The sequence below is a fragment of the Phocoena sinus genome, chromosome 2, assembly GCF_008692025.1.
Source record: "Phocoena sinus isolate mPhoSin1 chromosome 2, mPhoSin1.pri, whole genome shotgun sequence".
NCBI classification, from domain to species: Eukaryota; Metazoa; Chordata; class Mammalia; order Artiodactyla; family Phocoenidae; genus Phocoena; species Phocoena sinus.
In genome coordinates this window covers 100575233-100588704 of record NC_045764.1, presented here as the reverse complement: position 1 = coordinate 100588704, position 13472 = coordinate 100575233, and the positions used below count along the sequence as shown (strand labels likewise).

The following is a 13472-nucleotide window of genomic DNA, read 5'->3' as shown; positions in this document are numbered from 1 at the left end:
AAAAGTTTGCCTTCTAGGAGCTGCAGTAATCATATGGAAAGAAACAGCTAATCTTCCACATTTATCACTTTAAAAGACAGAGTTGTTAAAATGAGGAAGGAAGAGCTTTGATTCCGGTGGCTTAAAAGTTTTCAAAAGAGAATGCATGAAAATATGTGTGCTGAGGAACTGAATACAAAACTTCTTTTGTGGTAGGTGGTGTGTAGACAAGCATGTGATTTGAACACCAAATTCTGGAACAGTATTTGCTGTTTATTTGATCTATAAACAAGTTGAATGCTTTGATCAAGAAACTTGGGAATGTCCCACAAGTTAAAAATATTTTAAATCAGGGAATTTATAGGAAACCTCAAAAAAATCGCTGTGGAAGCATTGTTTTAATTTTACAAAACAGCCATATGCCTCTAATGTCTTCATGGATATACCATTTCTTATCTCCATGCCACAGATAGGGACAGAGCTCCCATTCAGACTGGGGTTCATCCTGCTTTCCATTTCTGGGTGACCCCATCCATTTCTGTGTAACTCGTTCAAATGGAATCCACCCCAGTTAAGATGCTGACCACCCATCACTAGAGCTCAGACCTCTATTGCTGTTGGACACCAGGGGGAGCCTTTGAGAAACTTTATGACTGATCAAGAAGATATGCCACTGGCTCTTTAAAAACAACCCTGAACTGGCCAAGGTTTGTTTGAAAACTTACTCTGATCTAATTGGTCTTTCCTCCTTGGACCCAGGACTCCTAGTACACGATCTCTCTGCTTCATCCTGACTTGGGGCATCTGGCATCCATGTGTTCTCACTCCTGGGGCCTCCTGTCTTGATGTCTCTTGATGTTGGATTACCCTACCTCACTCACGCTTGACTTCCAAACTTGGATTTGCACTTGGCCTCTTACATTGACCTTGTCATGCCGTGAGCTTCAGACTATCCTTCCTGATGGTCAGTGCACGTAACTTAAGGAGTGAGAGTATGAAGAGTATTTCCAGCCTATCTTGCTGCCAGCCATCCTTTTTCATAAGTGACAGAGCCATAGTTCTCATGTGAGGGAGATTTTGTCTCGCAGGGTACCTCTGGGGAATTGCTTTGGGGGGGTGTGCTACGGGCATGTAGTACCAGTAGAGGCCCGGGATGCTGCTAAATGTTCTGTGATGCACAAGGTGCTCCCCACCCCCACCTCAAAGAGTGCTGGGCTTGGGAAGCCTTGCCCTAGAGGGAGCTAGACTGACTATCTGAGGTCCAGTTTACCTACATATAAGTCTCTGGACTAATAAATTCACACCTGCCATTTCTTGGTTCCTCTATTTTCTCACCCTTTAAAGCAAACTGTTAGTATGTAATCAGTGAGTAGATAGAAACTATTCACTTCTAATTCCAATGTTAACCATTTAAAATGATGGAAAAATAATTTTTCTTATTTTAACCACTTACTGTATCTAAAGAGGCAGAGGCTCTTAAGTCAGGTAAAAATCCAACTTCCAACAAGTGGAGCAGGAAAGTTTGATCCTTTATACCATAAACACGGTCCAAGAACAGCACCATGGGTGCCTTGTGGTCGGGGCAGAAGTTGGCCGCCATATCTGGTTCGCTGACTGATCCATCTGAAAGACACACAGAGAATGTCATTTCCCCTCTTCTAGCTCCACAGTCTCAAATGGAACACAGAGCTTGCCTGGTTATGGCTTGTTCTCCTGACAAGAAACAGGAATTTTAGAAATAATACAATGTTGTGCTAGAGTCAGCTTATACTGGCTTGGAAGAACTGACTGTTAAAATTTCAGGAATTTTGTGAGCCAGTTATTAGATGTATCCATTATTAAAAATTATGATTTGCAATTAAGTGTATTATATTTTAAAAGGTAACAAGTACTCAAAGATCACCACTTCCTAATTATTGTACTATAAACTATACTTGAGGTTATTCACATCTGTTGTATTTGTATGTTGGAAGCACAGTACAACAGGGTGCTATGTGCGTTCTCTGTCCAACTCCATGCTCAGTGGTGTCACATTGGGAGCCTGAAATTGGTGGGTAAATGCCAGGAATCAGGGCTTGATTTATTGCTTTGTTGAATGATGAAGAAAGTGAGGGAGAAAAATGTAAGGCAGATTAAATTGAAAAGCGTGTCATGCTTACAGCCATTGCAACATAAATAGCACAAAACTGAGGAAATATTCTTTCAGTATTTAGAAACTATTATTTGATTTGGGTGAAATTTAGGTCAGATCATCCAAGAATTCTAACCTTATTTTAATAGAGCAGTTCAAAGATAAAGTGGGGGAAATATCATGAAGAAAATAAAAATTTCTTGACTTGGAGAACAAAAAGGATCTTGAAAGAGGATAAAAAAGAAAGTCTTCCTCTTACTGTTTTGTTAACACCAAAAACTAGGAAAGAGAGCCCCTAAATGATCAAGCTAAAGTCATAGCGTCTATAAATACTGTACTTCGTAAGGCACCCTGAGAGCCGCAAGCATTTAGCGCTATCCAGTCCAGAACCTGAGGCAGCCCAGGCACCTGTGCAGGGCTCTGGGGGAGCAAGGAGAGAAGACACCTTCCAGATAGGAGGCTGCCTGCTTCTCCTCCCCTGAGCACCAGGGGGCGCTGTTTCCGAACATCGGAGGCTGAATTAATCTCTCCGACGTGGTGTTCTGAAGAACAGTATTTTAACGGGATACTAATGAGTGCTTTGTGTTCAAAAGGTTTGGGAAACACTGAGCTCAACATTTATTTTCTTTATATTTTGTTTTCTCAGAGCCTTTATAATCTTAATGTGCTTCATGTAGTTATAAAATGTGATATATTCAAGAATGATGTCACTAAGATGGGGGGGGTAGGAGACCCCAGCCTTGCCCCCCGCCCCCCAAAGATCAACAATTAAACACCTATCCATGAACCAAACCAGTCTGGGAGAGCTCAGGGATCCACTTAAGAAACTTCAACAGAATGGAACAAAAAAAGTGCACAAAAAGGGAAGGAAGGGTAGCTTCATTTTGCCTGCATCGCCGTGGCAAGAGTGGAACTCCTCGGCTGGAAAGAGTTCCTTTTGCCAGAAAGCGAGAGTGTGGTGGGTGATCGGCTTTCCCAGCCTTCTAGGGCACTGCATGAAGGACTAGCTTTGGTTTCACCCCACCCAGAGACTGGCAAAGCTGAGGTGTCTAGAGACGGCTAGGAACAGGGAAGAAGGGCAGGGGCTACCAGTATGTGCCACACAGTAGGAGCCACTGTGGTTCCCAGTGACCTGCTTGCTGAGGACCCAGCAGCTTCTGCCACTGAAGAAACCAAAAGCCAGCACAGCCCCCACAAAATCCAGATTTCACCAGCTTTTGTCCCACAGGTTTTTGTGTTCACAGATGCCCAGTCACCTGACTCTCTCCCCAGTGCCTCTCCTGCAACAGCCAGAACCCAAAATCCGCACGGGCAGCCAGCCCCAGCCTTGTGGTTGTGAGAGTACAAGATGCCACCTAGACCCCTTCAGCTGAAGGGTTAGTCACTCCAGCCGTGCAGCTGCATGCTGCCAGCCCAGCTCTCACCACTGGCCTCCACTGCTGTGCACGCACCCAGGTGAGACCCTGCGGGCACGGGAGTGCACGCTGACAGCCAGGGTCTCCGCAGGTGCTAGTGTACCCACGGCTGGCTCCGGTCTTTGCTGTTGGTCCCTGCCGTTGCCACTACGTGTGTGTCCGCAGTTGGCCTCTGCCGCTACACAGTCACCTGCAGCTGGTCCCTGCAGCCAAGTGTATGTGTACCACTGGCTCTGGCCACCACTACTGCCTACCCTGGTCCCTAGTTACTAGAACCTAGAAGCACTGCTTAGGATCCCAACAGCCCTTGAAGCCACTGCGGACCCCAGGCAGCACTTGCCAAGGTCCACGCAGTTGTCAGTGTTGTTGACCCTAGTGGCCTGAGTCACTAAGACATCATGCCCCCTCTGGACCTGAGGCTGCCGCACACCCCCGTACTGGGTGCCCTGTACCATTAGACCTTGGGTCACAGTACACTTTAATGAACCGCACCTGAAGGTGAAGCTCTTTCTTTGCCAAAGTCAGTCCATAAAGTCTGGAAGAGGTGACTGCTTCTTCAAAGGCACAGATACCTATGCGAGGCTACGGGAACCATGAAGAATAAGGGCAACATGACAGCACAAAAAGAACACAGTAACCCTCTAGTAACTGAACTCAAGGAAATGGAGACACATGAATTGCCTGTCAAAGAATTCAAAATAATTATTCTAAAGACGCTTAGAGTGCTACAAGAGAATCCAGATAAACAATTTAATATAGAGAAAACAATACAAGGATAAAATGATAAGTTCAACAAAGAGATAGAACAGAACATTAAAAACATAAAAAAGAACAGAAAAGAGATACTGGGGCTGAAGAATACAATGACTGAATGGAAAAATTCAATAGAGAGCTTCAATAGCACACTGGACCAAGCAGAAGAATCCGTAAACTCAGAGACAGATAATTTGAAATTACCCAGTAAGCAGAAAAGAAAGAAAAAAGAATGTATAGGAATGAAGGTCTTACAGGGCTTAAGGGACACCATTAAGAGAAACAATTCACGTATCACTGGAGTCCCAGGAGAAGAGAGGAAGAAAGAGGCAGAAAGCTTATTTAAAGAAATAATGGCTGAGAACTTCCCAAACCTGGGGAGACATTTGGACATCCAAGTTCATAAAGCTGATATGTCACCCCCAAATTTCAATCCCAAACCATCTTCTCTAAGACACAATGTAATAAAACTGTCTAAAGTCAGAGACAAAGAGAAAATTTTAAAATTAACAAGAGAAAACAATTTCTTTCATGCAAGGGAACCCCCATTAGACTCTCAGTGGATTTCTCAGCCAAAACCTTGCAGACCAGGAAAGAATGGAATGATAGGTTCGAAATGCTGAAAGAAGAAAACTGCCAACCAAGAATACTGTACCCAGCAAATTGTATTTCAGGAATGAAGGTGAGATAAATGCTTTCCCAAACAAATAAAAGTGGGGGGAATTCATCACCACTAGGCCTTCCTTATAAGAAATGCTGAAAGGAGTTCTTCAAACTGAAATGAAAGGATACTAATTAATAACATGAAAATATATCACACATTGTTAAAGCTAAGTATATAGTCAGATCCAGAATACTCTAATACTGTAAGGAAGGAAATAAGACAGAGCAGAGCAGAAATAAATGAATTGAGAATAGAAAACAATAAAAATTATCAACAAAACTAATAGTTGACTTTTTGAAAATAAACAAAATTGACAAGACTTTAACTAGACTTACCAAGAAAAAGAGAGAAGATGCAAATAAATAAGATTATAAATGAAAGAAGAGACATTACAACTGATAACACACAAACAGAAAGGATCAGAAGAGACTACTATGAACACTTATATGCCAACAAATTGGAAAACCCAGAAGAAACTGAAAAATTCCGGAAACATAGAAGAAAACATAGTGGGTAAGCTCCTTGACAGGGTCTTGGCAATGATTTTTCTGGATATGACACCAAAAGCAAATATTGACAAGTGGGACTACATTAAACTAAAAAACTTCTGTATAGCAAAAGAAACAATCAACAAAATGAGAAGACAACCTACAGAATATGAGAAAATATTTGCAAACCATATATCCAACAAGGAGTTAATATACAAAGTATATAAGGAACTATAAAAACTCAACAGCAAAAACAAAAACAAATCATCTGATGTAAAATGGGCAAAGGACCCAAATAGACATTTTTCCAAGACATGCAAATGGCTAACAAGTACGTGAAAAGATGCTCAACATCACTAATCATCAGGGAAATGCAAATCAAAACCACAATGAGATATCACCTCACACCTGCTGAATGGTTATTATAAAAAACAAAAACAAAAACAAAAAACCAAGGGATAACAAATGCTGGTGAGGATATGGAGAAAAGGGAATCTTTGTGCATTGTTGGTGGGAATATAAATTGGTGCAGCTAATATGGAAAACAGTGTTGAGGTTCCTCAAAAAAATTATAAATAGAACAACCAAATGATCCAGCAATCCCACTTTTGGATATACAGCCAAAGGAAATGGAATCACTATCTCAAAGAGATATCTGCAACCTTATGTTCACTGCAACATTACTCACAATAGCCAAGATATAGAAATAAAAGTCTAATAGATAGATAAAGAAAATGTGGTATGTATACACATATATACAGACACACACAAAGGAATATTATTTAGCCATAAAAAGAACGAAATCCTGCCATTTGCAACAACATGGATGGATCTTGAAGGTACAATGCTAAGTGAAATAAGACAGAGAAAGACAAGTATTGTATAATCTCACTTATGTGTCAAATCTAAAGTAACTGAACTCATAGAGACAGAGAGTAGATTGATGGTTACCAGGTGTTGGGGGAAGTGAGAGAAATGGAAGATGTTGGCCAAAGGGTACAAACTTTCAGTTATAAGATGAATAAGTTTTGGGGATCTAATGTACAGCACGGTGACCATAGTTAACAATACTGTATTGTGAAGGTTACTATGAGAGTAGAACTTAAATGTTCTCACCGTAACAACCACAACAAATGGTAATTATGTGAGGTGAAGTATGCATGAACTAACCTTATTTTGGTAAACATTTTGTAATATCAAATCAGAGCATTGTACACCTTAAACTTATATAACATTATATGTCAGTTATATCTCAATAAGGATGGAAAAAATGTGATATATTCCATAGGTTCCCCAAAGTGATTGACTGCAAACCCCTTGCTGACATGTACGCCAATTAATATCTTTTATAAAAATGTTCCTTGGAACACTAGTTTGGGGAAACTCTATAACAGAATCATACTATCTTTTCAATTCTTCCGTCTGCTACGAGGAACCTGCCTGGATAGCAGGTGGAGTGACATGGAGAACCTGTGTGCTTTTGGGAGAGTATAAGTTTTGCCAAGTTAATAAGGACTGACGCCCAATGTCACACTGGGGGAAAACTCTTTATGATCCATGGCTGTGAGGGACACGGTACTGTGGTGCAGGGGAGCCTGGGTCAGACCCTATCCTTTTGTTGCTCTGGCTGGCTGCATAAGCTGGGGGCACAGAGGCAAAGGAGAAGGAAGGTTTGGTGAGAGATCTCATTGGTTCCAGTCCATCAGCCTCCTTCCAGAGGGTTGGAGTTCAGAAGACTGAGGTCTGGACTAGCGGTACTGATAGGAAATGGGGTACGGGAGTCTCAACGCAGGGGAGCAGGGGAGACAGCAGCCGGCTGGAGCTGGGAGGAGAGGACCCCTCAACACCAGAAAAAGAGCAAGATACTTCGCCCGTGCAGCCTGCCCTACAGTAGGAGGCTGGGAGGAGCCCTGCACTGCGGATGGAGTCCTGCTGTGAACAGGTGGCCCTGGGGAGACTGGCAGGACCCAGCCTCCAGCAGCTTCCCTTACCTTTGTTCAGGGAGGGCAGTTTCAAGGGGATGCTGATGATTCCAACCAAGTCCTCGGTGGGGACCAGGGAGCGCAGGATGGACCTGATCCGGATGGCTTCCCCCTTTCCTGTCTGGATAAGCTGCAAGGTAGGTTTGGAGAGTAAGATAAATGAGGTTCCCACACTCCTGCTTCAGAAGCCTGGGGCAGTAAAATGGTTCTCCTTGTCGGGGGGATGGGGTGGGTACACGTCTATGTTTCCCTAATTGTTCTAGACATGTGTGACCACAGGGAAAAGAGGAGCTTTCTCCTGATTTTCTAGAAGGGCTGCTACTGAGGGAGTGACTCTGGCCAAGGAGGGTTAGTGTGTTCCTTTGCTGCGACAGCAATGGTCATGCCATTTTGCCATCAAGTCTCAGCACTGAAGGTGCAGCCTGTCCTCAGTGTGACTGCAATACCAAGAGCTCTTGGTGGCTATGACAGGAGTGGTGACAATGTGGCCACGATTCCAGACCCTGGAATTCTGCTAAATGTAGAAACGACTTAGGAATTTCTATTTCCTAAAAGTTTGATTAATGCTGGAACTAGGGCAATAAAAAGGGTGTAGAGGATGTCAGAGAGAACGTGAACATCTCAAGGGAATTATCCGGGGACGGATAACCTGATCCTTATGGCCACATGTGGGGTGTACAGGTGCACATTCTCTTGGATCTGGGGGCAGCAGGTGTGCTTCTGGGCACAGGCTCTTAGCCAGCAATGGAAGTGTCATGAGCTCAGGATAGACTCTACCCAGGAGGGAGCTGGATGACATGCTGAGACATACTGCTTGAAGGACTGGAGACAGGAGAACACCTGTGTGTGACCCTAGCTGCCACCTCTCATTCCTGTGGGCAGAGGGGAGGCTGTCAGTGATGACGGCATCAGCCCTCCCCCCTCACTAACAGAGGAGGGGCCAGGGGAGAAGTGTCTGTCTGTGTGTGTGTGTGTGTGTGTGTGTGTTTATAAGGTATTGGATCTGAGGGGCAGTAAGCAAGGAGGTAACGCCTTCCCAGTGGGGCTCTGATGACTTAGCTATCCCATGCGGCCTGTCTTCCCGAGACAAGGCAAATGGTGTAACCTGCTTTTTGAAGTGATTACAGGTGATCTGGGGAAATGACACCCTGCCCCAAGACTGTAGGACACCCTAGTATTTCCCTAGCCCCCTTTCAAGTTTCCTTTATTTGTTTAAGGGCACAGAAATGGAAAGATGGGCCTATGTGGGTAAGGTACAAGTTCCACAGTGGGAACTAGAATAGCCTCACTTTGAAGATTTAGACTGTCTCCTCTCCACAGTACTTTTATCCTAGATTCTTCCATACTGGAATAGTTTCCCTAAACACTTGTAGAGGGATTTGCAAACAGGCTACATCATTTATTAGATAAGACCATGACAAACCAGAAGAAAGATAAGAGTGAATGCTTTAATGCAATGTCTTTCAAACTGTAGTCATGACCAATTAGTGGGCTGTAACCTCATTTAGTGGATTGTCACCAGCATTAAAAAGCAGGAAATAAATTAGTATAGAATAGAAAATATTAGAGTGCATTATCCATAGTAAGGATAAACTTTGTTTCTGGAATATATGTATACTAGGTTGCAATGTAAATTGTATGTCTTACTATGATCAAAACAAATTCTTTTTTTTTTGGTCAGAAAGAAAGTTTGAAAGCCACTACTTTAATTGATTCTGTCTTTCATTAGCATTAAACAAATACAACATATCCACTGTTCTCTTGGCAGTGACCAAATATATAACCTCATCAATACCAGAAACCACTGTTTATGTCATCCCAGTCTGCATTGCAAGTACTTTCAGGAGACGCTCTGACGTAATCCAAAGGCAGCACTGCGGAGAGAGGCAGGTGCCTGAGCCCTGGATAAGCAAAGCCAACAGTTCTTTTAAAGAGTTAACCTAGTATTTTTTTAAATATAAAAAGCTATCTTTTCTGTTTTCCTACAAGAAGTAATTATTTCCTCTCTCACTTATGATGTGAGTCTTTACGAGAAATAAGGCCAATCTCTTTCTCCACCCCCAGCAGAGATGAAAAAAAGAAGGTGAAAACATAATTTTTTTGCGGTACGCGGGCCTCTTACTGCTGTGGCCTCTCCCGTTGTGGAGCACAGGCTCCGGACGCGCAGGCTCAGTGGCCATGGCTCACGGGCCTAGCCGGTGGGATCTTCCCGGACTGGGGCACGAACCCATGTCCCCTGCATCGGCAGGCGGACTCTCAACCACTGTGCCACCAGGGAAGCCCTAGAAACATTTTTTTAATTATGTCTGTAAAGCTCACCTCTGGGAAATAAGCAAACATGAACCGTGGCTACCTTCCTGATGCCTGACACCATGGTTGTCAAGAAAGGATTTTCCATGTGGAGTGTCCTGATAGACACAATCAAGAAATCAAGTTGGTCACAGTTTGACCAAGGTGAGGCATAGGAAAACATAGTTTGGGGAGGCTTTTGAAACAGAATATGTATCAGATATGCCCTATTAGTGTCACAGAGAAATCACACAACGCAGAGATCTTCCCAGGAGTCATTCCTTGGAAAACTGTAGAATCAGGTACGAGAGATGGAAACTACTTTTGATATTGGCTAAAAGGAACAGAAAGAAAGGCGTGTTCACAAACGTCAGAGTCGGAAGAAGAAATGACATTCATGAAACCTACAGTGTTCCTGGTTCAAGGCCCTCAAATCTGCTCTCTGCGAACTCATCACTTACGTGCATTTCAGGAGCACAGCGGCCCAGCAGATCTATAAGAGCCGAATAAAATGACATAATTGCATTGCCCATGTGCACGACCCCTTCTTCGTCTTCATGGTCCTCCGAGCTGCTGAGACACAACCAACACAAGGAGGTGTAGGCAGCCTGGCAGGTGGGGTCATGTTTTAGACACGATATAGAAACACTTTCTCTGCTCACCCTGGGCTTCACGCATCCTTTCCGTTGGGCTCCTTCTCTCCCTCTAGCTGTCAATGAGATGGTTTAACTCACCAAGCTCAAGGGACCCAAATATTTGTTCATGACATTCCTAGGGTCCCATGAACTTTATTGACATGAATGGATCATGCAGACCACACATACTCACGGAGCGGCACTGTGACCCCCAAAGCTCCTACCAACCATTCCTTCCCCTCTCCTTCCTTAATAGACATGGAAAGCACATTGGACAAGAAGTCAGAAGGGTCAAGTCCAGGTCCTGGCCCTGCTGCTAACAAGCTATTTGACTCTGGGCCCCAGTTATTCTCATTTTACATGAGAAATTTAGGACAGTTTATGTTCGGGATTCTATCTAACTCTACCAGATCACCTACCAGAACTAATAACCACCCCCCGTCCAAAAAAGAAAAAGGAGCCACTGGCTGCAAGGTTACCTCTGCTGAGTTATATCCCATCTCTAGATTCTGGGGTCTAATCTAGAGGCTGCAATAGAAGGGAAATGTTCACAAGACATAACGAAAGGGAGGTCACAAGGCAATCTGATAACGTACTAACTATATTTTTAACCATTAAATACCAAGATTTTTTTTTTTGCGGTACGCGGGCCTCTCACTGTTGTGGCCTCTCCCGTTGTGGAGCATAGGCTCCAGACGCGCAGGCTCAGTGGCCATGGCTCACCGGCCTAGCTGCTCCGCGGCATGTGGGATCTTCCTGGACCGGGGCACGAACCCGCGTCCCCTGCATCGGCAGGCGGACTCTCAACCACTGCGCCACCAGGGAAGCCCTAAATACCAAGATTTTTACTGCTGTGATTTTTCACATTCTGCAGATTTCTTTTTACCTAAGGAATCAAATCGAACACTTTCGGAAGAGGAAGTGCAGGGTACTCCCTCTTCTTAAAAGTGAGGTATGAGATGGGACACCAAGGTTCAAAATACTGAAGGGAACGGGCTGGGGTTAGACAGTGACTGGAACCCTGTTTTTTTTTTTTTTTTTTTTTTTTTTTTTTTTTTTTTTTTTTTGCTGTACGCGGGCCTCTCAGTGTTGTGGCCTCTCCCGCTGCGGAGCACAGGCTCCGGACGCGCAGGCCCAGCGGCCATGGCTCACGGGCCCAGCCGCTCCATGGCATGTGGGATCTTCCCGAGCCGGGGCACGAACCCGTGTCCCCTGCATCGGCAGGCGGACTCTCAACCACTGCGCCACCAGGGAAGCCCCTGGAACCCTGTTGATCCAGGCCTCTTAGCCTGGATACAGCTTCCTCCCATGGGGATGCCATAGGGAGGCGCAGCGAGGGCTGAAAGAGCTTGCTGACTCCTCCATTTGCCAACTGGCCTGAGTGGAGAAGGAGAAATGGAACGGGGTGAAGATGATACTGATCACTAGGCTTACTGGGAGTCAAGATAACAAGCTTGACACAGTGACCTAAAATGTGTGAGCCACAACTGCAGAGCGCCTGTGCTTTCTCTGCCAGGGGGAGGTTATGGACGTTTGCTTTACCGTGCGTGTACTGAGAACATTTCAGAGCTCAACAACCACACTGGGGTGAGAAGGCAATTCGTTCACTTACACTTCTCTCTTGTACCCCTGCGAGGGGAGGTCGAGGGCTGGGTTCTCGGAGATCTTAATGGCGCCTTGCATGGCCGCCAATAGACCATTTCCTCCTTCACCCCGCAGGGCCGGGCCGAAGCACTCGGGGCGTCTGATGAGCAGCTTGACCACGACGCTGGCGTTTTCTTCCACACTTTCACCTAAGGGAAAGAAGCGTTATTACCATCTCATTGGAGAGAACAACCCCGGAACTGATTTCTTTTTGGCCACGCCAGGCGGCTTGGTTCCCAGACCAGGGATTGAACCCATGTCCTCAGCAGTGACAGTGCAGAGTCCTAACCACTGGACCACAAGGGAATTCCCCCAGATTTGATTTCTAATCGACGAGGCTGGGAGAACAGTATTTGATTGATCTTGTCACATACTCTTAAGATTACGAGGTAATACTGATGCAGAGAGAGGGGAGCTTTGATAAATTACATCAGACTCTATTTATCTGAAGTATTACGATTAACTGATATAGAACAGTCTTACTTCTCAGTTCAGGATTTTGTGCTATTCACATTATTTCGCTATATTTAGGTCCTCAGAGGGCAAGAAACACACTACGGAGTCTGCCATGGATTACTGATTAATTCACAAGTGACTTTACCTCTTTATTAACTCCCTGAGGGGTGCTTCATAGGTATTTCCTTCCTTCCTTTGAGAGGAGGTACGATGGTAACTCAATCGGGTGTGCCTCAATTATCATCCGGAGAAGGGACATGCGAGCTCCTGAGCTGTCTCCTCTCAGAGTCTAATACATACCCTAGAACAACCAGGTCTGTGGGGATGAACCTCAGGGCATTTCTGAAATCATTTATCCAGGTGAGAATCTACTTGGTAAAGTTATCCTGGTTACTCTTAGACTAGCTCTGTGGGGAGCTAAAGGTTGGACAATTGTATTTTGCGGTATTTTTCTTTGGAAGAACCGTAGACAACTAAGCAGTGAACTATGACACGTAGAGAGGGATAGCCAGTGCTTCTCAGAGCCAATCTTTATAATCAAAAGTAGTTTTACAGCTTGTTCAAACAATTTCATGAAACACACTTTCTGTCTCAGTGTCTCAGATGACAACTTAATTTGTGTCTAAGAACTTATCCCTGGGCTAATGAGAAGCCTCAAAGACAAGACTTTTTGATGCTGTATATTGGATGAAGCCTAAAGAAAAACTTTTAAATAAGATCATTAGATATTATTAGAGGATTGAGCTCTATAATAGATAGCATCTTGATATGCTGTTGTAATATTAATTATTTATTCTTGCATTAAAATTTTCCTCCAATGTTAGCAGGTTAAGGCAGTAACTATTATTTCACAGTTTCTGTAGTCAGGAATTCGGGAGTGACTAAGTGAGGTGGTCCTGGCTTGGGATCTCCTATGAGGTTGCAGTAAAAATATCAGCCAGCGCTGCAGTCTCCTGAAGGCGTGCTGGACGTGGAGTATCAGCTTCCACGCTCACTCACATGGCTGTTGGCAGGAGGCCTCCGTTCCTCACCATGT

General features: G+C 44.3%; 1 protein-coding gene across 1 annotated transcript in view; it reads right to left on the bottom strand.

The window, feature by feature from the left end:
- Positions 1–13472, bottom strand: part of RYR3 (ryanodine receptor 3) — a 399907-nt gene that overhangs the window by 113637 nt on the left and 272798 nt on the right. The window contains exons 53-56 of the mRNA XM_032621721.1: positions 11949–12129; positions 10163–10274; positions 7422–7542; positions 1433–1602 (exon numbers count right to left, since the gene is read on the bottom strand). Of these exons, the coding sequence (XP_032477612.1) occupies positions 1433–1602; positions 7422–7542; positions 10163–10274; positions 11949–12129 (584 nt within the window). The remainder of the gene's footprint in view (positions 1–1432; positions 1603–7421; positions 7543–10162; positions 10275–11948; positions 12130–13472) is intronic.